Here is a 27,080-nt window from a genome sequence, read left to right on the forward strand (position 1 = left end):
CAACAATGCAATTTTCAATAAAGTTTCCCCACACAACATAAAACAAAAATGCAACAATTTCACAAGCCACAGAGATCCAGGACAATCAAGGCAGCAGGGAACACACATCACACAACAAAGTGATCACCACATCATGAAGCCATAGCTCTCAACTTTCAGATTTGAAAATAAGGGATCAGCAGCCTCGAAAATAAGGGATCAGCAGCCTCACCTGTCCCGGGGACAGTCTATGGGATATCTAACAATCCGGGATAGCAGCGGGAAACGGCGCTGGAATAAAGGAATTTCCCGCAAAAAAAGGGAAGGTTGACAGCTATGCATGAAGCAGCCAGGATGGCCATGGGCCAAGAAAACATATAGTAGGCTGCACAGCGGCAAGCATCTTCTTCATATCCCAGGCATCAACAAAGGAAATGGGTCCCACAAAGGACAGCATAGTGCATCATATACTTCAACACTGTATCAGTGGAAGCACTCAAGTCCGCATGGAGGCAGGCAATGTTGTCCTCAAAGTGCCTTGCAAAATCATCATGGAGACTATGCTGATCTCTTGCTTCTATAAAGTTCTTGAAGTATTTACCATTTGCTGCAGCCCTCCAGAAAGCCATGCCCCTCCCCAGTCTTTAAGGCAGCCCTCACCAACCCAATGCTGTGTTTTGCACTAGAATACTCATCAGGTCCAGCCAGCACTGTGCTCATGGAAGTTATAGTCAAAAGTATCCAGAACATTAGTGGGATGCTTTTCTAGTGGGATTCTCACAGAACACATTCCACAATTTCAGATATACTTTCAATCCTCCATATAAAGCACTTTGGAGCAGTATTTGGAAAAATAAAAGGCACCATGACTTTGGTGCTAGCATACACAGGAAACATTTAATATGCTACCAGTTACTCCAAAGCCGTTCAGGTTCACATATTGCAAACGTGATTGCAAACAACTCACAAACTAACTGCTGCATGTTACTTTTTAAGAAAAAAAATATTTACTGAATTTATAAACAGCATTCCACTTAAGTGTTCCAAAAATTGTTTAGCACTCTCCATTTCCGATGAAGCTATTCTTTGATCAGGTACACACATTTGTTTGTTACTTGATGAGTGCACCTATCAAGCAGTGGCTTGCATTTCTGCATGAGCCTCCAAAGTACTTTCACATGACCTCAATAAAATGCAATTCAATGGACTTTGTCTACACTTTCAGCTGTCAGTCATCAGGTTATGCACATGTCTCCAAATACTAAGTTACTCCTTTCCTAGAATTTCAAACTGCATTGCTAACAAATACTAACCCACATTTAAAGATTCAAGTTAAAATAGCCAGCCTCTCTGCCTCCTATCCTGTTTCTTATTGTAGTTATCAGTGGAGAAAATGAGTAGAAAGAACACAGCAAGTACAAATGGCTTCAGACAGGCTAGATGCCTATGCCATTTCTAAGGCAACAAAAGTACTTGCACTTATTAATGAACTGGGCCAATTTGCTTGGTCTTCTCAGATTTACTGCAAACCTTCCAAGCCCATTTAGATGCCATTTCTCCTTTCAACACTGATCTAACACTATTTGTTTGCAAGTCATCTTGCAATATAAGAAGCACAATGTTAAAACCAGTGAAAACAGTCATGATGCAGCATCGTTCTGTATTTATTCGGTTTACAGAATCTCTGTATTGCTTTTCAATGAATACTTAGAGAGCAGTGCACAACATGGTAATTAAAACAGGATTAAAATTAAAGCACAATCTATGTAAATTAATTCCCTGAAAACAAGCTGAAAAGCGGGGTAAGGTGATGTTTCACAAATAAGCAAAACAAGAGGGAGCTAAACAGGCAGCTGGTGAAAAGGCATTTGAAAGCCCTGATGTAGCTTCTAGGGCCCTGCTTCTTGAAGAACCAAATCTGGCCTCGGAATAATTTGGAACTAAGAACTGGGTGGCGCTGTGGGTTAAACCACAGAGCATAGGACTTGCTGATCAGAAGGTTGGCAGTTCGAATCCCCGTGACAGGGTGAGCTCCCGTTGCTCAGTCCCTGCTCCTGCCAACCTAGCAGTTCGAAAGCACCTCAAAGTGCAAGTAGATAAATAGGTACCGCTCTGGCGGGAAGGTAAATGGTGTTTCCGTGCACTGCTCTGGTTCGCCAGAAGCGGCTTAGTCATGCTGGCCACATGACCCGGAAGCTGTATGCCGCCTCCCTCGGCCAATAAAGCAAGATGAGCACCGCAACCCCAGAGTCGGCCCTTTACAGAGGGGTCCCTTTACCTTTAAGAACAGGGTCTCTCTGAATGATTTTACACCTTACAGAGGTATCCGGAGCCTAGGACTGAACTGGGTCCAGAAAACACAGTGGTTACCAATGTAATTTTTCAGTACCAGTATACCATGACCATTCTGACTTAAATTCCAAGCTAAGTCACAGTGGTATATTTTACCAACTGCAGCTTCCAAACCATCTTCACAGACAAACCCAGAAAAAGTGCACTGCAACACTCCAACATAAAGGTTGTCATGAAAGAGAGTGGTCAGGTTTCTAGCTCTCAGGCACGGCTGCACCTGGCACACCACTGAAACTGGATCATAGCTGTCACCTGAAAATTCAGGAATAAAGCTGGGTACCTCCAAGCTGTAAACAAGTTATTTTAGGAACAGCATAACCCCATCCCAAGCAGGCCTTTCCCCTTTCAATTATTCAACAGCTGCCCTTACTTTCACTTTGGTTGGACTGAACATATTTCACCATGGGTAAAGGCCAAATTAGTTGTTATGCACAGATGCATAACAACCTCCTTACCCTTAAGGGGCGGAAATCAAAACAGCCTGGGGAGGCTGCTACTGGGTGCTTAGTCCCTTTCCTACAGACATTTTTTTCTGCTCAAAATCCAACACAAACTCACTCAAGGGGCTTATTGTTTCTTCAAAAATAGCTGGAGGTGTGCAATTCTGGGGTGAGAATGGGGAAGAGCCAGTGGAAATGGATGGTAGGAATGTTGCTCCCATCTGCCTTTAACATCTACTATGACCTTTTGAATTGTCTTTTATGACAACTGGTCTTGTATAAACATCAAAAGTATTTTGGAGATACACACATACACATCACCAAGATAGCAAACTTGCATTGAAAGAAGAGAATACAAGCCAGCAACACAAGAACAGTAACAGTTTTCACTTTGTACTCACTCTTACAAAGTTGTCAGGGAACAAACCTCTTCTGCCTTTAAGCTGTCCTTCCCACCAACCTCCATCCTCTTTCCTGATATTGGTGATTATGTCACCGACAGTGATTGTCAGCTCATCATCATGCTGGGCCTTGTAGTCAAACTCCACTATCGCCTCCACTGGAAAGGGAAAAACATAGCCATATGTTACAGAATTTAAACAAAAACGCCCAAAAACACAATTTAAGAAAGCTCAGCAAATATATTTTTGTAGCTCTGCAGATTTAATGAACCACAATTCTAAAATGTGCAGCAATTTCACCAGCAGCATTTAATGAGCGAACAGCTTGAAAAATAAATTTAGGAACCAACACTAAATGTTATGATCAACTATATATATCAGAGAGAGAGATAGAGATCTCATTAAAAAAATCCTGGGTGTAATCAGCAATCATTAATAGCATGCATACAATTTATACATGCATACAATTTAATCTAAGTAAAGCTTATCAAGTTATAGAAAAGTGCTAAAGTATACTTAGAACATTAGAGATCTAAACAAAACAGGACCCAAATCATAGAAAAGAATCATAGAATCATAGAGTTGGAATAGACCACAAGGGCCATCGAGTCCAACCCCTTGCCAAGCAGGAAACACCATCAGAGCACTCCTGACATATGGTTGTCAAGCCTCTGCTTAAAGACCTTCAAAGTAGGAGACTCCACCACACTCCTTGGCAGCAAATTCCACTGTCGAACAGCTCTTACTGTCAGGAAGTTCTTCCTAATGTTTAGGTGGAATCTTCTTTCTTGTAGTTTGGATCCATTGCTCCGTGTCCGCTTCTCTGGAGCAGCAGAAAACAACCTTTCTCCCTCCTCTATGTGACATCCTTTTATATATTTGAACATGGCTATCATATCACCCCTTAACCTCCTCTTCTCCAGGCTAAACATGCCCAGCTCCCTTAGCCGTTCCTCATAAGGCATCGTTTCCAGGCCTTTGACCATTTTTGTTGCCCTCCTCTGGACACGTTCCAGTTTGTCAGTGTCCTTCTTGAACTGTGGTGCCCAGTTCAAGAGTCAGTTACCAGAGTATCTCAGAAATATTTCATATATGTTAACCACTGATCTACAGTGGATAACACTACAGTGGTACCTCTGGTTACGTACTTAATTCGTTCCGGAGGTCCGTCCTTAACCTGAAACTGTTCTTAACCTGAAGCACCACTTTAGCTAATGAGGCCTCCCGCTGTTGCCATGCCACCGCCGTGTGATTTCTGTTCTCATCCTGAAGCAAAGTTCTTAACCCGAGGTGCTATTTCTGGGTTAGTGGAGTCTGTAACCTGAAGCGTATGTAATCCGAAGTACCACTAAAGCAGGCAGGTAAAAAATATACCAGATCATATGCTCACTAATTTTAAAAAATAAATTTAAAAACATTTTATGCCCTCACAGTGGCTGATAAATACTATAGCCACAATAAAACAAGATTGGTATAGTCCCTCAATCACGGATCTCAACAGTTTCCCTTATTTTAGCTCAAACCAGGCATGGCCAAACTTGGCCCTCCAGCTATTTTGGGACTATAATTCCCATCATCCCTGACCACGGGTCCTGTTAGCTAGGGATGATGGAAGTTGTAGTCCCAAAACAGCTAGAGGGCCAAGTTTGGCCATGCCTGGCTTAGACCATACTGTAATCACATTTTGCCTTGCATGGAACTGGTTTTCCTGTCACTCGTTTCTTTCTTTATATACCTCTGTTGTTATTTTTTTTTTCCTTACACAAAATGGAAAGACCAAACCTTTGGCAATCCCAGTAGCGGTGTATTCTATGTTTTTCAACATCAGACCATGGGTAGTCAATTTAAGAGGTAATGAAAACGCTTCCATGTTCCAGAATGAGATTTGGAGTATTGTTTGTATGCTGTTTGGAGTAGCGTTTTCTCCACAGGTGCAATTCTTAGTTGTTGTCACCATTGATACAAACATCTTGGTAAATAACCATCCCAGTAGTACTATCCTGTTGAAACAGCCAGGCTGTCAGAATCCCAAACAGCTGCATTTAGAAATCCCAGACTCTTTCAGAGTAGAAACATCCCCAGGACACATTCCTTCAGCATATTTACAACTTAAGAGGTTGAAAGGAGCAAGTAAAGAAATACCAGCAAGCATCAGCTTTCAATGCATATCATTTCTGCCTGTGCCGTAAGTGAGTGCTGGGGTTGTCAGGGAAACAAGCAGCTGAGACAGTCAGGGTAATGTTGACCAATGCAGTTATTAAGAGGATAAAACATTAGATGGCCACGCCTATATATTGCAGCAATCTATTTCTCCCAAATATGAGAAGGGGACCACTGCTTCTTGAAAGCATTTCATAGGGTGCTAAATAGCAATGAGACTACTGTCAACGTGCTGGTACTGGTGTACAAAGCCCTATACAGCTTGGGACCAGAATCATAGCTGTCAACTTACAGATTTGAAAATAACGGATCAGCAGCCTCAAAAATAAGGGACCAGCAGCCAAAATAAGGGATTTTAGTCAACCAGCTGAAATACAAAGTTAAAAGGGACCAGATAATTTTGGAGAGCAGCGCCGGTTTTTAGCCCTTCGTTTCCAGAGGTTGCTGCTCAAGACACCAGCTAATGAAACACTGCAATTAAATAACTACAAGCAGCAACCACTTTTCGCGCAAAACGAAGTCCAAGCTATGAAGGTGCTGCTGCAGTTCTGTATCTTTTCTCTCATGCTCCATCTGCAGCTCTCAGTTCCATCAGGCAGGGCGGGAGGAAGGGGGGGGGAATAGCGCCCGAAGTAAACTCGCAGATCAGACCATCTATGCTAGTCTACCACTACAAATCTATGGGAGAAGCGTTTGCGGTCCTTCCTCTGCTTTCCCCCTCTATGGTTAGCCCTTGGAACACCTGCCCGCGCCTCCACCTCCTCCTCCTCTCTCTGAACTGCTTTTTCTATGGTTGCCCTCGCTCTCCTCTCAAGGCTCCTCAGCAATTCATAGGCCATGTCAGGCTGCCCATCTCATCTGGGTCCTTCTACGGTGGCAGCGACGGCGGCAACGGGCAAAGGGGAGACCCCAGGCAGAGACGCTCAGTTTGGCGGCCACGAGGAGGATGGTGGCGGAAGGGCCCGAGGCTCCTGCCAGTCCCGACAGGGAGGGGCTCCCGGGGGCCGAGGCTGGTGAGAGGAGGCCGGGGCGGGCCGGGCAGCCAAACAACACAGTTGGAGCCTCCCTCCTCCCTGGCCGGCAGGGAGGGAGGGAGGGGAGCTGCTTCCTTTGAAACCCGGGAAATTTAAGAGACATCATCAATAAGGGACAGCAGCGGGACATGGCGCTGGGATAAGGGAGTTTCCCGCCAAATAAGGGATGGTTGACAGCTATGACCAGAATACCTAAAAGATAATCTCCCACATACCCAACCAATCACTCCGTTCTGAAGGAGAGGGCATCCTGCAAATATCAGGAAGGCCATTCCACACTATGTCAGAATTGGGCATTGAGTGTGATGTCACCTAACCTTTAGAACGTCCTCCCATTACCTATCAGACAGACACCTTCCCTACTGTCTGTTCAGCATCTGCTAAATATGTTCCTCTTTCAACAAGCTTTCTAAAACCCTTGTCCCAGTTGGTATCTGTCTTGAATTTGAATTCAGCTGACTGGAGCAGCCCAGCCAGATGGGTGGGGTATTATTATTATTATTATTATTGTTATTATTATTATTATTATTATTATTATTATTTGCGATTGCTGTTTTAAATTGATTTTGTATTTGTTATTCTTTTTTAATTTATTTATTTTATATACCCAAGGGCTTTGTTTTATAAACGTCATGATATTGTACATCGCTTCAGGATGCTTCACAGGAAGCAATTCATAAATAAGATTATCAACAACAACGTATCTTAAATGAGTTTGCTCCTGATAGACCCAGAATAACCAATTATCATGTTATTGGCAGTTGTTTAGAAAGAGTTATATATCAAGCATCCAGGAGGATAAACACTCCTGGACACTATAGGTCATTTCATCTTATTAAGTTTGCGACTTAATAGCCTCTCTCACTGCTACCTCGAATCTGCACAGACATATTTGCAGTATTTCCACATTAATAAAAGAGCTGTGACAAATGTTAAAAGTCTCAGAGCTCCAATTAAAGTCAAACGCAAATCATTCAGTGACTCCTGTAGGTCATAGGATTGTGTTCGACAAAGGTATACTTGAAGCGCCTTTGAAAGCTACGCTTTGATTTAGTCTTAAGTCCACTGAGTTCCCTGGAACTATTCTGAGTATGACACAGTGAACATCTCCTTAGGTATTCCCTCCAAAGTAATCTGTACCAAAGCAGTACACGTGATTTTTGATCACAAGGTGAAAGTTTGTTCCCATGCCAACACAATCGGTTGTTAAGGACATTCTATAACAGTGAAATCGGAACAGCAAAGAAAACACCCCTAAGGTGGCATTAAAATCAATTATTACCAATGCTGCTGTAACCATAATGAATCCACTGTCAAGAAGCCTGGAACAAAGATTTTAGACTGATATTTATAGTTAATCAAAGTTTGCTATGCCATCAGAAACTGATTAACATTAACCATAGTTAGTTTAAGCTAGTGCTATGCCAAATCCTGGCCCATTTTCAATTATTCTGTTTCAGGCAATGTTTTCCTGCTTTTTTCATAAGGGTGAGGGAGAGAACATAGAAGAAATTTCTTTTAGGGATGGTGGATTGGTCTTTTCTTTTAAACTTACTATATGAGGTGACTGAGATAGTCAAAATGTGGTAAGCAGCAGAGCAGGGCTCTTCACACATACAGTTTTCCTTGCCTGCAACACATCCTAGACTTCCCAAATGACCACTCAGATGGCCACATCAATCAGAATTGTTGTTGTTGTTTACTAAGGAAAGCTTTATGGGTGAATCAATAGGACCCAACTACAGGTGTTAATAGAATGATATAGGAAGCTGCCTTATGCTGAGTTAGACCATTGGTACATTTAGCTCACTACAGTCTACACCAGGGGTCAGCAACCTTTTTCACCCATGGGCCAGTCCATCGTCCCTCAGACCATGTGGGGGGCCGGATTGTATTTTTTTGGGGGGGGGGATTCCTATGCCCCACAAATAACCCAGAGATGCATTTTAAATAAAAGCAAACACTCTACTCATGTAAAAACACGCTGATTCCTCTGACCATCTGCGGGCCAGATTGAGATGCTGAACCATGCCTTAGGTTGCCTACCCCTGGTCTACACTGACTAACAGCAGCTTTCTGGGGTTTCACAAAAGAGTGCCTTGAGATGCTGGAGAATGAACCTTGTACTTTATGCATGGAAAGCATGTGCCTTATGAAATAATGAGCATAATCATAATAAAGAAATAGCTACCATACATCAAAATCTATCTCTTTCCTGTATGGCTTTACATATTACAGTTTATGTTTCCATTATCATGCTACCTTTTCAACTCATAAAGAGCAGCCAAGGTGACTAATAACTTTGTCATAATAATAAAACACACAAACGCAATTAAAACATCAAAAATCCAATCAAACAAATCATTCAACCATGTTAGATACAGTAATAAAATTAACTGGCAGCATTCAGCGTTAACTAATCACTGCCCACGGATAAGGTCCCCAAAGCCTTAGTGAAATGGTTTCGCCTGCTTTCCAAAGCAACAAGTGTTGAAAATCTGGCTCTGAGGGCATCCTGAAGAGAATAAAATACACAACACAAAGGGGCCTCCTCCAAGCTCAGATGCCAGCAGGCTGCGTCTGATTATCACATGGGGATGGATTTTCAAGGCATCCTATGAGTCACCCCAGAACCAAATAATTTAAAAACCTTAAAAGTTAACACCATCATCTTGAATTGGACCCAGGAGCAAACAAGCAACCAACATAGCTTTCTCAACACTTGATACAGCTACATAATCCATGGGGCTAGCCAACAGTCAGGCAGCCATGTACTGAAAGTCAGCAGCAAAATGATCAAGCAACTTGTCTCATGAAGAAAGGTAACCATATTTAGGGCTTTTTAGCTTAGAAAATACCTAGGGGGTGGGGGGACATGATGGGTGTATAAAAAAAATATGCATGGTGCAGATAGAGAAAAGTTTTTCGCAAGCTCATAATACTCAGGGAAATCCAATGAAACTGATTCAAGATTCAGGACAGACTAAAGAAAGTGCTTATCTGCACAGGGGATGGTTAAACTGTGGATTTCACTTCAATATATATTGATGTTCCCAAATTTGTATAGCTTTAAAATAGAATTACAGTGATACCTCGGGTTAAGAACTTAATTTGTTCTGTAGGTCTGTTCTTAACCTGAAACTGTTCTTAACCTGAAGCACCACTTTAGCTAATGGGGCCTCCCGCTGCTGCCACACTGCTGCTACACAATTTCTGTTCTCATCCTGAAGCAAAGTTCTTAACCCGAGGTACTATTTCTGGGTTAGCCGAGTCTGTAACCTGAAGTGTCTGTAACCTGAGGTACCACTGTAGACAAATTCAAGAAGGATGAGGTTATCAGCGGCTTGTTATGGTAAAATCTGGGTTCGAGCTGCTCTGCCACCCAGCCCGTCGGACTAAGTCTGCGGGTCCCTGCGGAGGAAAATGAGCTCAGCCGGAGACAGGAGCAAACTGCAGAAGATCCAAGTTTATTGCGCAACAGGTTCAAGGCGAGATTGAACAGCGAGAAAGGGGTGACATGAACTTTTGAAACTTCCCTCCATGTCCCAGAATACAGTGCAAAATACATCCCAGTTACATCATGAATACATTAAAAAGAGGTTGGGTTACACAGATTACATCATGAATACATTAAGAAGAGGTTGGGTTACACAGGATTAATATATGGAGGAAGGAGGGGGGAATATGCAGAGCTGGAGATATGCGCAGATAAGCACATCCTGAGTACCGGTGATGATGGTCCATGTATGCATAGTCTGCCACCTGGCATTGCCCGGAGAAAAGGCTTGGCAGAGTGATTTGACAGGATTAGGGTCTTGACACCTTGCTTGAGGGATTATGGAGGACAGGGGAGGTGTCATGGAGTCCTAGAGAAATTGAGCAAATTGGCACGTTGATTTTCTATGAATTTTATAGATTTTAGTCCCTTTTGACATTGACAATTGGAAATAAATGGATATATTGTAGCGAAGAAGAAGGTGAAGAAGACATGCCCCCGCTTCCGTATCAGGCTATAAGCAACATAGGCTATGTTCCACATCCACTCTCATTGAAACACTATGGCTCTGAATACCAGTTTCTAAGAACTGTGGACCCACTTGCAGCAACTTCTCCCCAAGGAGCAAGGCCTAGACTGTGAAGGAGAACAAACTGGACAAAACCCTGCCCACTCAACCCAGCCAGAATTCAAACAAGGCAGCTGGCACGAAAGCCCGCCAATCCCCAGTGGCCAACCTGCTCCCTGAGGGGTAGGAGTTCTCTGCAACAGGCTGCAACAGCCACCCCCACCCCCGTCTGGGTAAGCAGCCATTACAGGTGAGAAGAGCACTGCTGCAGGTCTGGTACGGCTTGTAGGCTTCACCAAGACACCCAGTTGGCCACTCTGAGAACAGCAGACCAAACTAGATGGGCATTTGGCCTGACTCAATAAAATTCTTCTATGTTCCGTGTCAATATGTACTAAGCACAGCCATCAAAAGAGCACCAGAACAACTCTATTTTAAGAATATGGATTGCGCCCAGAAGCAGTAAAGCAGCGGGACAGGGAAGCTATTTCAAGCAGAGAAGCAGAAAGTAGTAAACGGTGCCAAACCTTTCATTTGCCCAATTCACTCCAGTAGCCCATCCTCCAGCTAGACTCATATCCAGCCTTAGAGCTGTGGAAGATGACAACAAGCTAGGAAAGGAGAGGCAAAAGCTGTAGGAAGCAGTAGGCAACGAACACACTTTAGCACGGCCTTCTGGGTAAAACTGCTCCTTCAAATACAGTGTACAGTGGTACCTCAGGTTACATACGCTTCAGGTTACAGACTCCGCTAACCCAGAAATATCATCTCGGGTTAAGAACTTTGCTTCAGGATGAGAACAGAAATCGTGTTCCGTCGGCGCGGCAGCAGGAGGAGGCCCTATTAGCTAAAGTGGTGCTTCAGGTTAAGATCAGTTTCAGGTTAAGAACAGACCTCCAGAACGAATTAAGTACTTAACCTGAGGTACCACTGTACACACTTTTGGTTCAACTGCATTCTAAAGCAGCAATCCTGCGCTGTAAAATTCCAAAGAGTTGCAAGCTTCCACACTAAACATAATCTATGTATTAATCAATTTGTGTGCTATTTAAATTGCAAACAAGGCAGCCAGTGTGAGGGGAGATAATCAAATATTTCACAATGCCATATGATGCAGCAGGCGGGATATAACCTGTGACTCTCCAGATGCTTTAAACCCCAGCACTCTTCAGCCCCTGCTTGCATGGCCTATAGTAAGGCACGTGCAGCAACATGTGGATGGGCCACAGATTAGCCACCCCCTGCCAAAACCTACTTTAATATCGAACTGCTAATTACATTCAAGTATGATTCTTTGCTAATGAGCATTTCTTTACATTATGTAAATAATTAAAATTGGAATAAATATGGAGTTAGGGAAAGACCCGTGCCCCCTTTTCCCCTCGCTCTTTCACAACAAATTTCCTGGAATTTGCCTGAAAAGACAGTAATTAACAACAGGAATTGTTTTGAAACATTACATATTTCACTCCTTATGTTAGCCTTCTCCATGATTAGAAAAATCTGTATCCCATCCATTACCTCTTTTTAAAAGGCTATACAGGCTTTTAAAGCTCTGTCATAGATAATTTAGCAAGATGCAGTGTTGCACGTCTTTAAAATTAACCTACCATTCCAAAGAAGCTTTTCACCACCCTCATTGCTAATTAGAACAGCTTAAAATTGTCAAAAGCCTCAAACTATGGCTGGCTATTTTAACAGGCCATTTTTCTAAAGCATTTTTATTTTATACCTAAATTGTTATGCAAATACAGTTACTGAGGCTGAAATCCTATGAACACTTAACTGGGTGTAAATCCTACTGAACTCAATGGGATTTACTTCAGAGTAGACATGTATAGGATTACACTCTAAGAAAATAATCCACCATTACAAGGCATACTGAAAGTAATGCTGATTTAGGCATGAGAAATGCTTTGTGGATTGTCCTCTAAGCTATTACATAAAATGACAATTAAAATTGTATGAGAACAAGTACGTAAGAGAAATAGGAATAATTTACCAAAATAACTTTACATACCGGAGGGGAAAGGAAGAGGAAGGGATGTGTACACACAACAGAAGAGATCTGCTGCTTTGAAAAAAGATGAAATGCTTTTAACAAATTTGATTTCAGAATAGTATATTTCAGGTGCTCCATAAATACAAAAAAAAAAAAAAAAGGAGTTATTCAGATCTGTGTCAGGTGCCACTGATTCAATTATAATAATTTGCTAATATATTCCTACTTTAGCCCCCTATTTTAAAGGAACTCCAAATAAAAGTGCAGGCATATACAAACCATAAAAAGCCGGGGGGGGGGGAGGCATTTTGCACTCAATAATCCACAATCTGAAATCCTACACTACTAAGCAAGCCATAAGGGAAGAAAAATGAGTACAGCTGTAGACTAAAGCTGTAGAATAGATCTTTGTCCAAGTAGGGAAGCAAAACTTTCAGTTTCCTCTTTAAATCTTCTTCTTCTTTGGCGATCACTTGTAGCCGAGTAAGATTGTCTTCCATAAACACGGTTTTAACAATGAGTCCATAAGTGACTGTGGAGGCCAATTCTGGATCCACATGCCCTTCCACAGTGGGGATGTTGGCTCCTGGGTGGGAGTTGATCACGGTGTGGATTTGCCAAGTGTGCCTTCCTCCTAGCATGTTTCTCCCTTGCATTCTGAGTTCAAGTGTCTTCAAAGCCCATGACACCTTTGGTAAAGGCTGTTCTCCAACTGGAGCGCTCACAGGCCAGTGTTTCCCAGTTGTCAGTGTTTATACTACATTTTTTAAGATTTGCCTTGAGACAGTCTTTAAACCTCTTTTGTTGACCACCAGCATTACACTTTCCGTTTTTAAGTTCAGAATAGAGTAGTTGCTTTGGAAGACGATCATCAGGCATCCGTACAACATGACCAGTCCAACGAAGTTGATGTTGAAGAATCATTACTTCCACACTGATGATCTTTGCTTCTTCTAGTACACTGATTATTAGTTTGCCTGTCTTCCCAAGTGATGTGTAAAATTTTTTGGAGACACCATTGATGGAATCTTTCGAGGAGTTGGAGATGGCGTTTATAAGTGGTCCATGTTTCACAAGCATATAGTAAGGTTGGTAGTACAATAGCTTTGTAAACAAGCATTGTGGTTTCCCTCAAACACTCTGCACTTCAATCAGGAGAAAGCCGCACTCACAGAGTTCAGGTGATGCTGGATTTTGGCATCAATGTTGGCCCTTGCGGAATGATAACTGCCTAGGCAGGAGAAGTGATCAACATTGCAAGCTCATCTCTAACTTGTTTTTGCGAAATTTGTGAGAGGACCTCAGCAGCTACGGGGGAGTTGCGGTTAAGGAGATGTTGGTAATGTTCTTTCCAGCGCAGTGCAAAAGCTTCTTTATCTTTTAGAAGTGTGATACCGTCTGCTGAGCGTAGGGGGCATATGCCATGATTTATTGGCCCATAGATGGTCTTTGTGGCTTTAAAGAAACTCTGTGCATCATGAATGTTGGCTAAGTGCTGGATCTCTTGAGCTTTTTTTTATCCACCAGGTGTTTTTTAGTTCTCTGGTTCTTCTTTCAACCGCATAGGTTTTTTTTTTCCTTAGTGGCGCAGTTTCTATCTCTTTGCCAGATCTGAAAGGCCTTCCTTTTCTTGTCAATCATGCATTCAATCTCACTGTCATTCTCATCAAACCAGTCCTGGTGTTTCTTGGTTTGGTATCCAATAGTTTGTTCACAGGCTGCAATGATGGATTTTTTAGCTTGGTCCAGTGTTCCTCGATGTTATCAGGGAATTCTGAAAGTAGATGGTCCTTAAGTCATTTGAAAGCAATCCTGCTTAATGGGATCTTGAAGGGCTTGAGTGTTCATTTTGCGCCTTGGTTTCCTTCCTTGAAGCCTGCGTTGAGGTATAATCTTGACAGCCATCGTGGAGAGTACTTGTCGGTGATCTGCCCAGCAGTCACCAGTGCTTGTCATAGGAGGAGCACATCACAGTAGGTAAGGAGCACATCACGTGGATCTTTAGAAAGGACAATAACATAGTCTAAGAGGTGCCAGTGGTTTGACCGAGGATGCCTCCATGAAGTTTTAAATTTATTTTTCTGTTGAATTGACGATGTGTTGGTAATAACAAGGTGGTGTGCTGCACATATCGTCAAAAGTAAGATTCCGTTCTGGTTGCTGTTGCCAACTCCTCCTTTCTCAATAGTTCCAGGTCACAGATTGAAATCTCGCCTAACTCTTGCGTTAAAATCACCCAGGAGGGTAATTTTATCTTCCTTAGACGTCTCTGATAGGACGGTACGCAGCTGAGAGTAAAATTTTTATTTAATGTCTTCATTGGCATCAAGTGTTGGTGCATAAGCGCTTATAATAGTAGCCTGTTGGTTTTTGGTGAGCTTTATTCAAAGTGTTGAGAGTCGCTCATTAATGCCAGTAGGGACTTCTGACAGGAGCTTCACAAGGTCATTTTTTATAGGTCATTTTATATGGTTTACAGCTCATGGTTTGTCTGGGAGAGCTAAACCAAAAGCTCAGGCTTAGATGACACTCTAATTCAAACCACGGTTGAGCTCAGCACCATGCAATAGCAAAATGACCAGGAAGGAAAGAAGCAACTGTTGATCTCCTTTCCCACACTGAGCCATAGTTTGGCTTAACGTGAACAGTGAATCAGGCAAATGACGGAGTCAAACCCACACACTTCTCTATATAATGGTAAGAAGTTCAAATTCCATTCTTTCAAGATTGCTGAAGATGCTGATTTAGAACACGCAATTGCATTCTTTTCAGCACAGTAGCTTGTTGTCAGTGGGCTTTATTGTAAGAAAGCCATAGCAGTTTCAGTTTGGAAATCCAAGTATCTTTCAGTTTTTCCCACCAAGTTCAGCAAGGAGGCTGGAAAGAAGGAAGGCAGTCTTGCTCTTAATGTTCATCCCCGCTGATTAATTGGCTATCAAATCTTTAGTTGTTTAATCTATTAATGAAATCTAACAACCCTGCTAGTTGAGTGCAATAACACCAAAATAAATGGGCATGCTTTACATTTTTCCATCTTGAATCTTAGTAAGATTGGGGCTCTCAAATTTTGTCCTCAGATCAAATGGGTGCAAAACACACCATACCTGACAGCCACCACTTTCTCTTCCAATCAGAGGGCACTAAAAACAGAGTGGGGGTGGGGCTCTGTCCTAAAAACACTAGGAAGTGGCCCTGTTGAACAAAATAGGGCATATTTCTGAGAATTGGTCTGTTAATAAATGTCAGCAAATAGCCATAGAATTAGTCTGTTGGTTGCTAGAGAAAGACTACTGACCACTTTAGAATCCACAGGACACCCTGCCAGACACACATTCATTACAATGGGCACAGATCCCTGACTTTTCAGCAGACATTCAAGAATGAAGCAGATTCCACAAAAGCTGACACTGTGTAATACAGATGACCAAAACTACAACATGCTTCAAATATTTTAGCTGATGCTGTGAATTCCTTGGACCACAGGGAGAAAGAAGAACATAGAAGATCAACTACAGGAATTCACATAGGGCAATACCAAACATTAGTCATACTCAAGAGTACAGTCAATGAGCAAATTACTTAAAACCACTGATTTCAATGAGTCTACTCAGTGTTGAGTAGACATCACACAGTTCAGAGTCGAATTTAACTCTTTATTAGCAAAAACATGATCTTCATAGCCTTGGATGAGTTTCAGGTCTAATGACCATTAGCAGGTCATGGTCTTAATCAATGAAATCAGACTAAAGGTTCCTGCCTCCCAACAGCTATCTATGTCTCCTCCTCTTCAAGCTTTTTCTAAGCAATCCAAGACTATGCCTGTCTTTGCTCCACCCGTTTCATGCCTCTCCTGCTTCTCGGAGTAAGGGGGAGGGAAGTTTGTCATAGCAGGAGGGGGAGACACCTGTGACTCTTCACCAGTCTGAGTCATCTCTGTCTCTTGACTTCCCGCCTCTCACTAGCCTGCCTTAGCTTCTGCCTCCGATTCTGAACTTCTATCTGCCACAGACTCTTCCAACTCACTGAGCCCTGTTACCCCTTCAACTTAAGACACCTCCTCTTCCCTCTTCTCATTGTTGTCCCATCATCACTATCCAGGCTCTGAGCCTTCTTCCCTTGGTGGTTTCCCAGCTGGTTCCTCCCATCATTCCTCAGCATCAAACCAGTCCATGACAGTGTCTTATCCTACTGCAAGATAAAAGCAGCATGCTCATTTCCCTGGCTCCGCTAACTTCCTAAAACCCAGGGACTCTGAGACCAATGCACCCTGCATTTTCCAGTCCGTACTCCCCTAGTCTCTCCTGGGTCTCAGAAGAATGTGCTGATCTCTTGCAACACTACCATGAATTCCAAGTGTTTAGATACATGGTGATTCTAGAATCCTGAGGTTGACACACACTTAACGATCATATTAAGGAATTCTATTAGAAATAAAAGGTAGAAGGAAGAGCAGGCAGGTGGTCAAAACAGAACACAAAATAAACCGGACTAATCCTAGTCTATTTCCCTGGCATAGTCCACAGCAACTCTAGCAGACAGGCCAAAAATGAACAGCAGTGGGATCATGACAGGGGACAGCTCAGTGGGAGAGCATGTGTCTTGCTCAGTTGGTCAGAGCATGGTGCTGATAATACCAAGGTTCAATCCACATATGCATATTCCTGCTTTGCAGCAGGCTGGACTACTAGATGATCCACAGTGATATTTCCAATTCTACAATTCTATGTTCCCATGTCTGATCTCTGGCCGGCATCTATCGTTAAAAGGATCAGGTAGCAGGTGATGAATGGCAGACGTCTGTCTGAGACCCAGGAAACCTACTGCAATGAGTCAGAATAGTCTGGGAAAGATTTATGGAATGGAAATCAAACCCAGTGCAGTCTACTAACTGGTTGCAACCACATTCCTGAGTCTTCAGGCAGTGGCCTCAATCAACATCTGCTACCTAGTTTACTTCACTGGGTTCAGCATGGGAACTTTTAGATATGCAAAGATGGACAAATGCTCTGTGTTCTGAGGCAACTTCCTTTGCTCCTGTGTGGTGTTATTTAGAAATACTTCCACTGAATTCTGTTAGAGAGCCAAAACACATGTCACCCAACCGCTCACTTCCTTCCATCCTACACACAGTGCTACATGTGTCCATTGCTCAGACATTTACGCACATAGCACGGGGTTCTCTTTCTCGCTCTCTCTGCTGGCACAAATTCCTTGGGCCTCAGAACACATGAGGGGGGGAGGGAGTTGCTAACACTTGTCTTTGGCTTCACAGACTGTGCCTCATGAATCCAGACACAAAACCCAACAGGATCTTGAACTTTACTCTGCCAACTATGGATGCAAGGGCAAAGCATCACACACAGGAATGCAAGGGAAGAGAGAACCTGTGCTTCCAAATATGGCTGCAGCAATCTCTCTCTTTTCACCAGATAATACAGAAACACTGAGTATTGGCTAAGTTGCATTGACCAATGAGTTCTTCCTTCCTCAGTAGCAGGTGGCAGCATCTCCCACACAGAAAACTCCAAGAGTGGAAAGGGAGGTCATGAAAGTCGTTTTCAGGTCACTTCTAGGTTTGGTGCCATGCGCATTTATCCATCAATCAGTTGTTGCCCGTACAGTGAAGGTGCTTACTTGATCTCAATAGGCAGGGAGTTCCACACTAAACGATAGCAAAATGGGTATTATGTGGCACCTGCAGTAATACAAATGTAGCATCACTCTCTGGCCACTTGAGATCCTTCAAAGGTAAGAAGTCTGATTGTGATGTGGATGTGAGTGATGGAGTGGCAGAGGCTGTGTGATACAAAAGGCATCTTCAATCATGTGAGAACCAGGCGATTGGCTCAGACATTGCAAACATTCTCAAGACTGAGCCTTTTCTATTGGGAGATCACAACCAGTGATCTCCCAAAAATGTGCATTTAGCTTTGACTGTACCATGTCCTTGGCAGGGCTCAACGCTGTCTTGTCCCTTTCCAACCCAAGTCCACTACACAGATGGCTACCAGCATTGGCTTCTGTAAAAGTGCAGTTGCGGTTTCCCTGGTGGCTTAATCTCGTTCTTCCCTTTCATTCCCTGAGAAGAGGATCTTCCTCCTCAGATGAAAATTGCCTCACTAGTGGGCCTTGAACTCTTGTCCCGGGGACATGTTTGTCATACTTGTCTCCTCCCAAATGAGCTGCCTACTTGTTGCATTGTACTACCAGTTCTTCTGGCCTTGTGTGCTAGCTATCTAAAAGTGGTTATATGGTGTTTATATGTGCAAGATGTATAAGAGGGTTCACAAGCTGGTGCACAGAGATCTCTGGAGCCTCTTTGTTTCTAGGATTTTACTGCCTGTGCCTAAGCGATTGCTAGCAAATATAAGCAATGACTCAAAGTAAGGAAAATCATAGGACCTGACAAGGAAGTGTGGAGAGGGAAAACATTATGCCCAGGAGATTTCAGAAATGCAAATGACAGAACCAAGAGCCAAGTTGAAAAACCTCTCTTTTACACAGTTATAGAATCAACGTTAACACGCAATAAACCACAGAAGAGACAAATAGCTTTCTACCCCCACCTTGAAGTACATGGCTTGCCTCATTTGTTTAAGCCATTTTGGGGAAACTGACCTGTAAGCAGCAGTGATTTTGGAAAGCTCTGTATTATCACATCTCAACTAGCTGAAACTAAACACAGCCTGTTCAGAAAGGACATTTTGAGATTGGCATGTGACATCACAATGCCCCTTGTGTGTTTAGTTTCAGAGCTAGGTGGGGCATTCTGGAAACAGGTGTACTTTGATTAGATTTCAAGCATGCGAGTTTTCCCAGGAGCAGTCACAAGCTTAGAGGAGATGTTCACAATACCTTTCCATAGCATGCCTGCTCCCTGCTTATAACATACCATGGCAGGAAGAATTAATGGGTTTATCCCTGGGAAACAGACGAGTAGAAAAGCTGGCACAGTGCAGGTGGTGGCCAGGCAAGGTGGACTTTCAGAACTTTTCAACTCTGTGAAGAAGGTAGACACACACTAAAAACAGAAATGGATGAATGAATGGGAAGAAAGTAGTTTGGCTGCTCTGCCACTCAACCTTCACTCATAAAGTGAATCATGAAAAGTTTAACTTCACCTATATTTCAACATGTAAATTAGGTTGTGTGAATGGATCAAAGACTAGAAAAGGAGCAGCTCTGCAAACATCAGTCCTGTGGATGGTCAGAAATTACGGATTTCATTAATACAACCAATGTGCAGGGGTGTTGTGGCTCAGTTTCAGGAAGAGACCAAACTGGGGTTCCCAAATAATTATTGCTGGCTTCATGTGTTTATTTTGCTTGGAAATTGACTCAGTCATACAACACTATTATACAGCACCCTCAAACAGCTTTTCAGTCCCAACATTTCATGGCTTTCACCAAAAAAAGCTTCATTTTTTGGAAACACATAACTTTGCTTACAAAGCAACTTCTACGCCAAGCTAGCTTACAAGCAATCATAAAGAACATACAGAATACTGGTATTAAAGTCAACAAAATGGCCCAGAAAATGGGAAAAAATGAACCATTTTAATCTTAAACACATGTAATAGTTTTGGGTATTAGGCCACAAAGGCAAATGGAAATTATCACTGGTATTTTATGGCACTCTAGTGCAATATACTCCCAGCACTATTTCTGACATTCTGACCCACAGAGAGACACACTTGCAGCAGGAAAAGGGGGTCTTAAGCTACTCAAAATAATGTGGTTGCTCAAGAGAACCTAGCATGGAAACCAGTGATATGTCACAACTAAAAGCAAGAGACTGCCGAGATTTGCATTCAGTTGGAATTTTCAGGCTCTATGGAAGACCTTTGCTGAATTGTCAGGAGGGATATCGAGAGACCCTGGGTTGTTGCTCTTATTGTTTGGGTCATCCCTAGATAATACAGCTTGATTCTCATGGTTGTATTATCTGGATCTATTTTCAAAGCAGTGACATTATGTAGTTTATATCAACTCCCCCACTGGGGTACACTGCGAACTGGATTGTGAATATGTAGGGGCTTGTCTGACTTGCATCAGTTACTTCAAACACAACTATCATTTGGTTCCTTCCTACCCTGCAATTTTAAGAAAACCATGTTGGTATTAAAGCAAACTCTTAAAAAAAAATCGTTGTAAGGTTTTTAACCACAAGATGGTAGTTTAATATATCTCAGAGCCTTGAGGGTAAATTATTTTCTCCACTGAGTGAGTCCCTAATGGACAAAAATCAGCACTGTCGAGTTATCCAAGTGTTAAATGCTCCTATCCAGTAGCAAAGCAATAACAGCACACCAGACTGCACACTAGACACAAACCAGAGATGAGGGTTTATGCAACAATGGGAAATTGGTTCTGTAATGTAAATTTAGTTTTAGAAGGGAAAAAATTATGTAATATATACACACAAACCGACATGCTATGTGCATGATTAAAAATTGGGTTTCTCAGTATGTTACAGGTTTCTCAAATTTGAACATAGATCAATGGTGTCCAATACCCAATATACCTATGTGTTAAGAAACAACATAAATGTTTGAATAAGTTGTATTTATTTTCTTTTATGTGTCTCAACTTTGTATTTTCTATTATGCAGTCTGTCAATCTGCTTCATGTTCTGTATTATTTTCAGTTTGCTTCAAGACATGCCTCCCTCCTAGGTTCTCCATCAAAATATTTACTAGTCCACATTCTTTGCAACTGGATAAATGGTTATGGTTGTATTTACCATTAACAAAGGAATTCAAATTTTAAGGAACAATTTAAACCTTCTCTTTACTATAATAGATTATATATTCTGTAACTCACAATGACTGTGAATTAATAGGATAAATTCAAATCACTACAATTTGAAAACCTTTCCCTTTAAAACTGGGGTGGGAACTTGTTGCCCTCTAAGATGTTCCCGGACTACAATTTCCATCATCCTTGACCACTGACCATGCTGGCTAAGGCTGATGGGAGTTGGAGCCCAGCAACATTTCTTCATCCCTTTTTGTGACAGGGGGGAGAGTCTTAAATGACAGGTGTTTAGGTCTGTCACTGATGACCAACAATTTAGCAAGCTAAAAATCAATCCAGTTAAGGCCCATAGCTCAGTGGGAGAGCACATGTTTGGGAAGCAGGTGGTGTTATGTTACTGTGGTAGGGAGCAAAGGTTACTGTGGTAGGGAGGCAAACTGCAGTACTGCCTACTACAGACAAAGCAAATTGTGTCATGTAATGTGGACACACAGTACATTGCATCCCTCCAAACAGTATGAAGATCATCCATATTAATAGGAGTGGATGAGGGCCTATAAGACAGGATGAAGGACAATATTTGGGATAATGGCTTGGATCCTAGTTAGGTATCGCCTGGCAGCAGCATCCCTTGGCCTCCCATCAGCAGAAGGAGGGGGCTGACTTTTACCAACTACTTTGCACCATGTGTCCCCAAATATTCTTCAGAAAGTTTAGACACCCTCCACAGCAGCATGAAAGGCGGCATGGAGTTCTGCAGGAGGAATTTGTGAAAACTGCCTTTTCCTCCTCTTCCTGCAGATCCACTGGATCTTGGTTCCATCTGTGAATAGGAGGAGTCTTTTCAGTCGCATAAACCTATTTTGGATCTGCTCCAAATCATTGCATTTCAGGTAATGTTCGCACTTCAAAAAAAATGAAAATGTAAAACAAATAGTGACAGGACACATAAGAGGCTGCATATGCAACTTGAAGCACCTTCAGACCCAACTGCCACAAAATATAACTGGTGCAGACACAGTAGCCAAGGCGTTTCTTATTACAGTACAGTGGTACTTTGGTTCTCGAATGTAATCCATCCCAGAAGTCCATTCAACTTCCGAAATGTTTGAAAACCAAGGCACAGCTTCCAATTGGTGCAGGCACCCCAGAAACAATAGCCGACAGCCGCATCAGACGTTTGGCTTAAGAGGCTATAGTAATTAAGCGATATTGTAAAAAATAAATAAATTTATCAATACCCTCCAACAATCACTACAAAAAGACACTATCAATTCCAAAATGTGTACAGAGCAAACCATTAATTTCTCAAGAACCATATTGAGGTAGAAACAAACTCAGGATCAAGATCTGAAGCTTATTTTAAAATGTTGCAGGTGACAATCACATCCCTTTCCCCAGTAACAGATTTGGCAACACCAGCTCTAAAGAAAATGTTTCTTTTTTGGTTAAGTCTCTGAACATCTATATCAGAATCTACATACAGAAAGAAATGTACAAAAAAAATATTGTCTGAGAAACTAAGTTCCCCTAAAATATCAATATACTGAAGCAAAATATTGCAAGATCCTTCTCAATTTAAACTTGACGGGTAGCAGAATTGAATCAAGATATGGATGAATGAGCAAAATACATGCACACACCAAGTTGTATATTAAAGTTTAATGTCAGGGTGACCAGCAGAATCCTTCTACCCTTGAATACTGGAACATCAGAAGCATTGAATGGTGAATTAAATATAGCATTTGAACTCAGATCAGTGCATCTGAATGCAATACCAACATACTGAATGAACTTCATTATATTACAGCAGTAACTGAAGCTCAGCAGTGAAAAACTGGTGCAAATCATGTGACCCACACAGGAACTACAGTTGCAAATCCCTACTTAAATAGTTGGCCAGCTCAAAAGCTTGCTCAGTCATCAACAAGGAATGACTCCCCCTCACCCAAAAACCCTTCCATATTCATGTACTGACTGTAAAATGCCCAAACTCCTCTCATTTTATTCCTTCCAGCCTGCTGCCTTCTAAACATATATTGCATACAACAAGTGGGGTTTTTTATGTTCTAAAAAAAACTATGTGACACTATAGGGTCGCTATTGCAGAACAGCTCAACACCCCACTTTCCAAAAGCGCGAATGCTTGCAACAGAGAGCACATTGTATTTATGACAAACACATGGTGGAAGTGTGAATGTAGCCCCTTCTTCAGGCAGAAACAGGCCGCTTGCCCTTCAGATTGCTAGTGCCTGGCACGGCTGCCTCTTCTGCCTCTCCAGAGCCCCTGACAGCGATATAAACGGATGATTCATTCCCTAACTCTTGCTGACATGCGACACAAGAGATTCCTTGCAAACCTATTGGGCTTTTCTATCTCCATGATGAACTCCCTACTACGCTCAACGTTTTAATTTTTGTTTGTTGCTGCTCTCTTTCCTGAAAAGCCATGTTCTAACATCAGGCATACCCTTTGGCTTGCCAATTAGAAGTTTTTTTAAAAAACAAAATAAGAGCAAGGGAGTGGAGGGAGGACATTCCAGAGCACTGATGCTCAATGGACCCACCGTATTTGATCCCTCCATCCCTCCTTGGTGGTGCTGCGGCAAGCAACATCTGGTAACCCTAGACTGCCCTTTCCTTGATGGATGGCTGCCAGGATCGATGAGGCTCGCCAGCCGCAGCCTCTTCCAAAAGCCGGCCACACCTCCAGGTCTGAGAGCTGCCCCTAGAGTCCGGCGTAGAGAGCTGCACACAGGTAAGCCAGCGGGGCTACACAGCAGAGCCTCGGGTGAGGCGTCTCCAAGGGAAGGGAGGAGAGATGCTGTGCAAAGCTGCCAACCAGGCATTTCGGGCGGTGCGGGGAGGGGCAAGGGGGCTGGAGAAAGGGAGAGACTCTCTTCCCCTCCCTCGAAAAAATGTCAAAGACACAGCACGCCCCTCCGATTTCCTGTCAGGCAGCGAGGGCTGATTTTTGCATCGGCCTTCCCCCCCCCTCTCTCTCTCACACACACACACAAAAATACAGAGCCAGAAGAAGTGGAAACAGGCTCTCCTCCCACCCCTCTTTATCTTATCTCCACTTCATCCATCTCGGGCCCCCAGGCGCCCTTCTCCCGTCTCTCACATTACAGCTGGCCACACAGGGTCGTGCACAGGGCGGCACCACAGGAGAGCGAAGGGTGTGTGTGTGTGTGTGTGTGTGTGTGTGTTCTTTAACAAACACACACATTTTGCCCGCGCGTGGCAAGGTGCCGTCGTGCGGTTTTTGTTTTGGTTCGGGTTTTTGTTTTATTTTTGGCCTTTCATTCACACGGTTCCGGTTACATCTCGCCACATGCGCGACGCGAACAGAGTCAACACCGAGGAAGGGGCAAGCGAAGAGTTAAAGGTCTAGGAAGAGAATAAGGCAGGATGCTCCCCTGCACCGAAACGCGCACACACCCAGAAAAGAAACATTGGGGGGGGGCGCCCTCGCGGTTCGCCGATCTAGCTGACGATGCGTGGTTGCTAGTATTGCTGTTATTCAAAATATAATGCAGTGCAATGCAATGAGAGGCTTTCCCTGCAGACTTGGTTCAGAGGGCAGCGCCTGGCTGCCTCGGCCTGCTAGCGACGTCGAGGGGCTCGTGCAAGGTTGGTCTCTACAATGAGCCACGCAGCAAGTCTCCTTTGGCCAAGAGAGAGAGAAGGAGGTGGGAGGGGAGGGATAGGCGCAGGCACGAGCACTCCCAGCCCAGCCGGTGTCGTCCACACTCACCCATTGATGTCGCGTTGGGGCTCCGCCAGACAGGCTGAAAGTTTTGAGGTGGTTGCAGGTCTGGCAGGGAGAGGAGACGAGCCAGGCGGCGGTGCAGATGACGGGAAGCTGCCCTCCTCTCCTCCTCCTCCGCCCGTTGTAGCTGCTGCTGCTGCTTCTTCGTGGCTTCCTCTCGGCTAGTCAGTGCCCGCTGCAAGAAGAACAGAGGCGCTGCATCTTATTTCCTGCTCCGAAAAGCTTCCCCCGCAAGCGAGAAAAAAAAAAAAAGGCTTTTCCTGGCGTCAAAAAAGAGGAAGGGGTGGGGCGGCGAAGAAGAGAACCACGAAGCGAAACACCTGACACGCCACCTGCAAATCTGAGGGATGCGCGGAGAGGAGCGGGCGAAGGCAGCCGAATTCTACCTGGGGCTGCGAGAGAGAGAGCCGAGTGTGCGCGTGTGGATGTGGTTGCGCGCGCCCGCGCGCGCCAGGGCGGGAACGAGAGCGGAGGGGGAGGCGGTGGCGGTTCTCGGGAAGGGAATGGGGAGGCTGAGGGGTGGCGGCGGCGGCGACGTCGCCCTTTCCCAGGACAACCGAGGCGGCGGCAGGCGCTACTGCAAAACGGGCTCGCTTCGCTTAGCGGGCTGGCGCCGGTTTCACCACAACGTCGAGATAACCGCTAGCGAGAAAGGAAAGTGTCGCGAGAACGCGCCGCGGCGCACCGCCTTCGGACGAGCAGCGGCGGCAGCTGCCGGGAGAAAACCGGACACGCGTCGCCCGCTGAGGGGGGTGGGCGAGCAGGGCCACAGGGCGAGCTTCGTGGGGCCTAATCTCCCTGCCAACAATCATACAGGGATAGTAGTAGTAATCGTCGTCGTCGTAGGAAAGAGGGAGGCGCTTGTTGTGGAGCCCCCTGTATGCAATGCGTGGCGACCCACGCGCCCGGCAGAAACCTCCCTTGCGGGGCGCGGCGCTTTGCGCGCCTGCAGGGTGGGAATGGGGTTGGGGAGGCGCCCTTGGAGCAGGCTGTCCGGCGCGGGGAGAAGCCCAGTGTAGTGCCGAAGTCCCGGGAGGGGGACTGCCTCGTTCACGGAGACGCGGGTGCTTTTCAGGCGCCGGCCACTTCTCCCACAACACTGGCCGCATGTCCCGCCACACCCACAAAAAACCGCCTCGCGCGGTGTAAGCGGCGCCCTTGCAGGCGCCTGGGGGCGGGATCCTGCCAACCGGGGCAGAATTGGGTTTCCTGGCAAAAGGACTCGGTTCCAAAGCCAAAGCAGCGCGCGCACAGCTACACGGCACGCCGGAGCAGATGAGTGCCGGCGGGGGAAGCAAGGGGGACTGCGGAGTCCTTTTAAAATGCCCGTGCCTAGAGTGCGACAATTATTCTTAGGCCATGTGCATGGCAGGAACGGGTCTGTGACATCCTGTTTTCAAGGCCGCCATGAGGAGGAGACAAGAAAAGCAGATTTAAATGGAGGAGGGGCAACATTCTTAAGATTTATTCAAAATTTAAATGGCAAGAAGAGCCGAGTATTTTAAAGGACCATAGCTCAGTTGTAGAACACATGTTCTGCGTGCAGAAGGTTCAGCCCTTGACAATAATATGTGACGGCATCTTGAATGAATAGAATCTTGTTAGAACCAACCTTTCACTTTGTCAGTTATATTGTATTGATTTTTAAAGTAATCTAATATAGAGAGTACAATTCACTTCCATATACAGTGGGGTCTGACTGTTTGATGAGGTAGCTGGTTTCTTTTGCCCCTTTCTAAACCCGAAAGCAGACAAAACCAACCACACACATTTAAAATGCCTCAGTGGCTCCAGGGAGGAAGGGAAATTACCTTGCTTCCCTTCTGCCCTGAGTCAGATGCAGTGGTCAGTTTGGACAAATGGGGCACTGCCCCACCAACCTCAGACTGCTTTCAGCTGGCCCTCACCTCCCTGCCTTCTTACTTACAGCCAGCCCAAGGGGTGACACTATCTGTCAGCCTCTCACTTTCTGTTTCTGTTTTATCCCTGTAAAATTCCGCAGTGAGGAGCATGGAGACAGAACCAGAATGAGTTGGCTCTGCCTGCCAATGGATCTGGCTCCATCTGCCATTGGCCTCCCACCCTGCCAGTCCCTGTGGGCACAAGCTCATTTGCA

General features: G+C 44.2%; 1 protein-coding gene across 8 annotated transcripts in view; it reads right to left on the reverse strand.

Annotated features, from left to right (window-relative positions):
- Positions 1-26,329, reverse strand: part of SH3KBP1 (SH3 domain containing kinase binding protein 1) — a 133,864-nt gene extending 107,535 nt beyond the window's left edge. For 2 of the 8 annotated variants that reach the window (XM_083501927.1, XM_083501925.1), the window contains exons 1-2: positions 10,958-10,979; positions 3,173-3,330 (exon numbers count right to left, since the gene is read on the reverse strand). In XM_083501927.1, coding sequence (XP_083358053.1) covers positions 3,173-3,330; positions 10,958-10,964 — 165 coding nt within the window. In that variant the 5' untranslated portion in view covers positions 10,965-10,979. Of the gene's footprint in view, positions 1-3,172; positions 3,331-10,957; positions 10,980-24,949 lie in introns of those variants that run through there. The other 6 variants (XM_083501932.1, XM_083501931.1, XM_083501928.1 and 3 more) reach the window with 5 other exon arrangements.
- Positions 26,330-27,080: the final 751 nt, after the last annotated feature.

The sequence above is a fragment of the Podarcis liolepis genome (genome assembly GCF_965112155.1).
Source record: "Podarcis liolepis genome assembly, chromosome: 4".
Taxonomy (NCBI): Eukaryota; Metazoa; Chordata; class Lepidosauria; order Squamata; family Lacertidae; genus Podarcis; species Podarcis liolepis.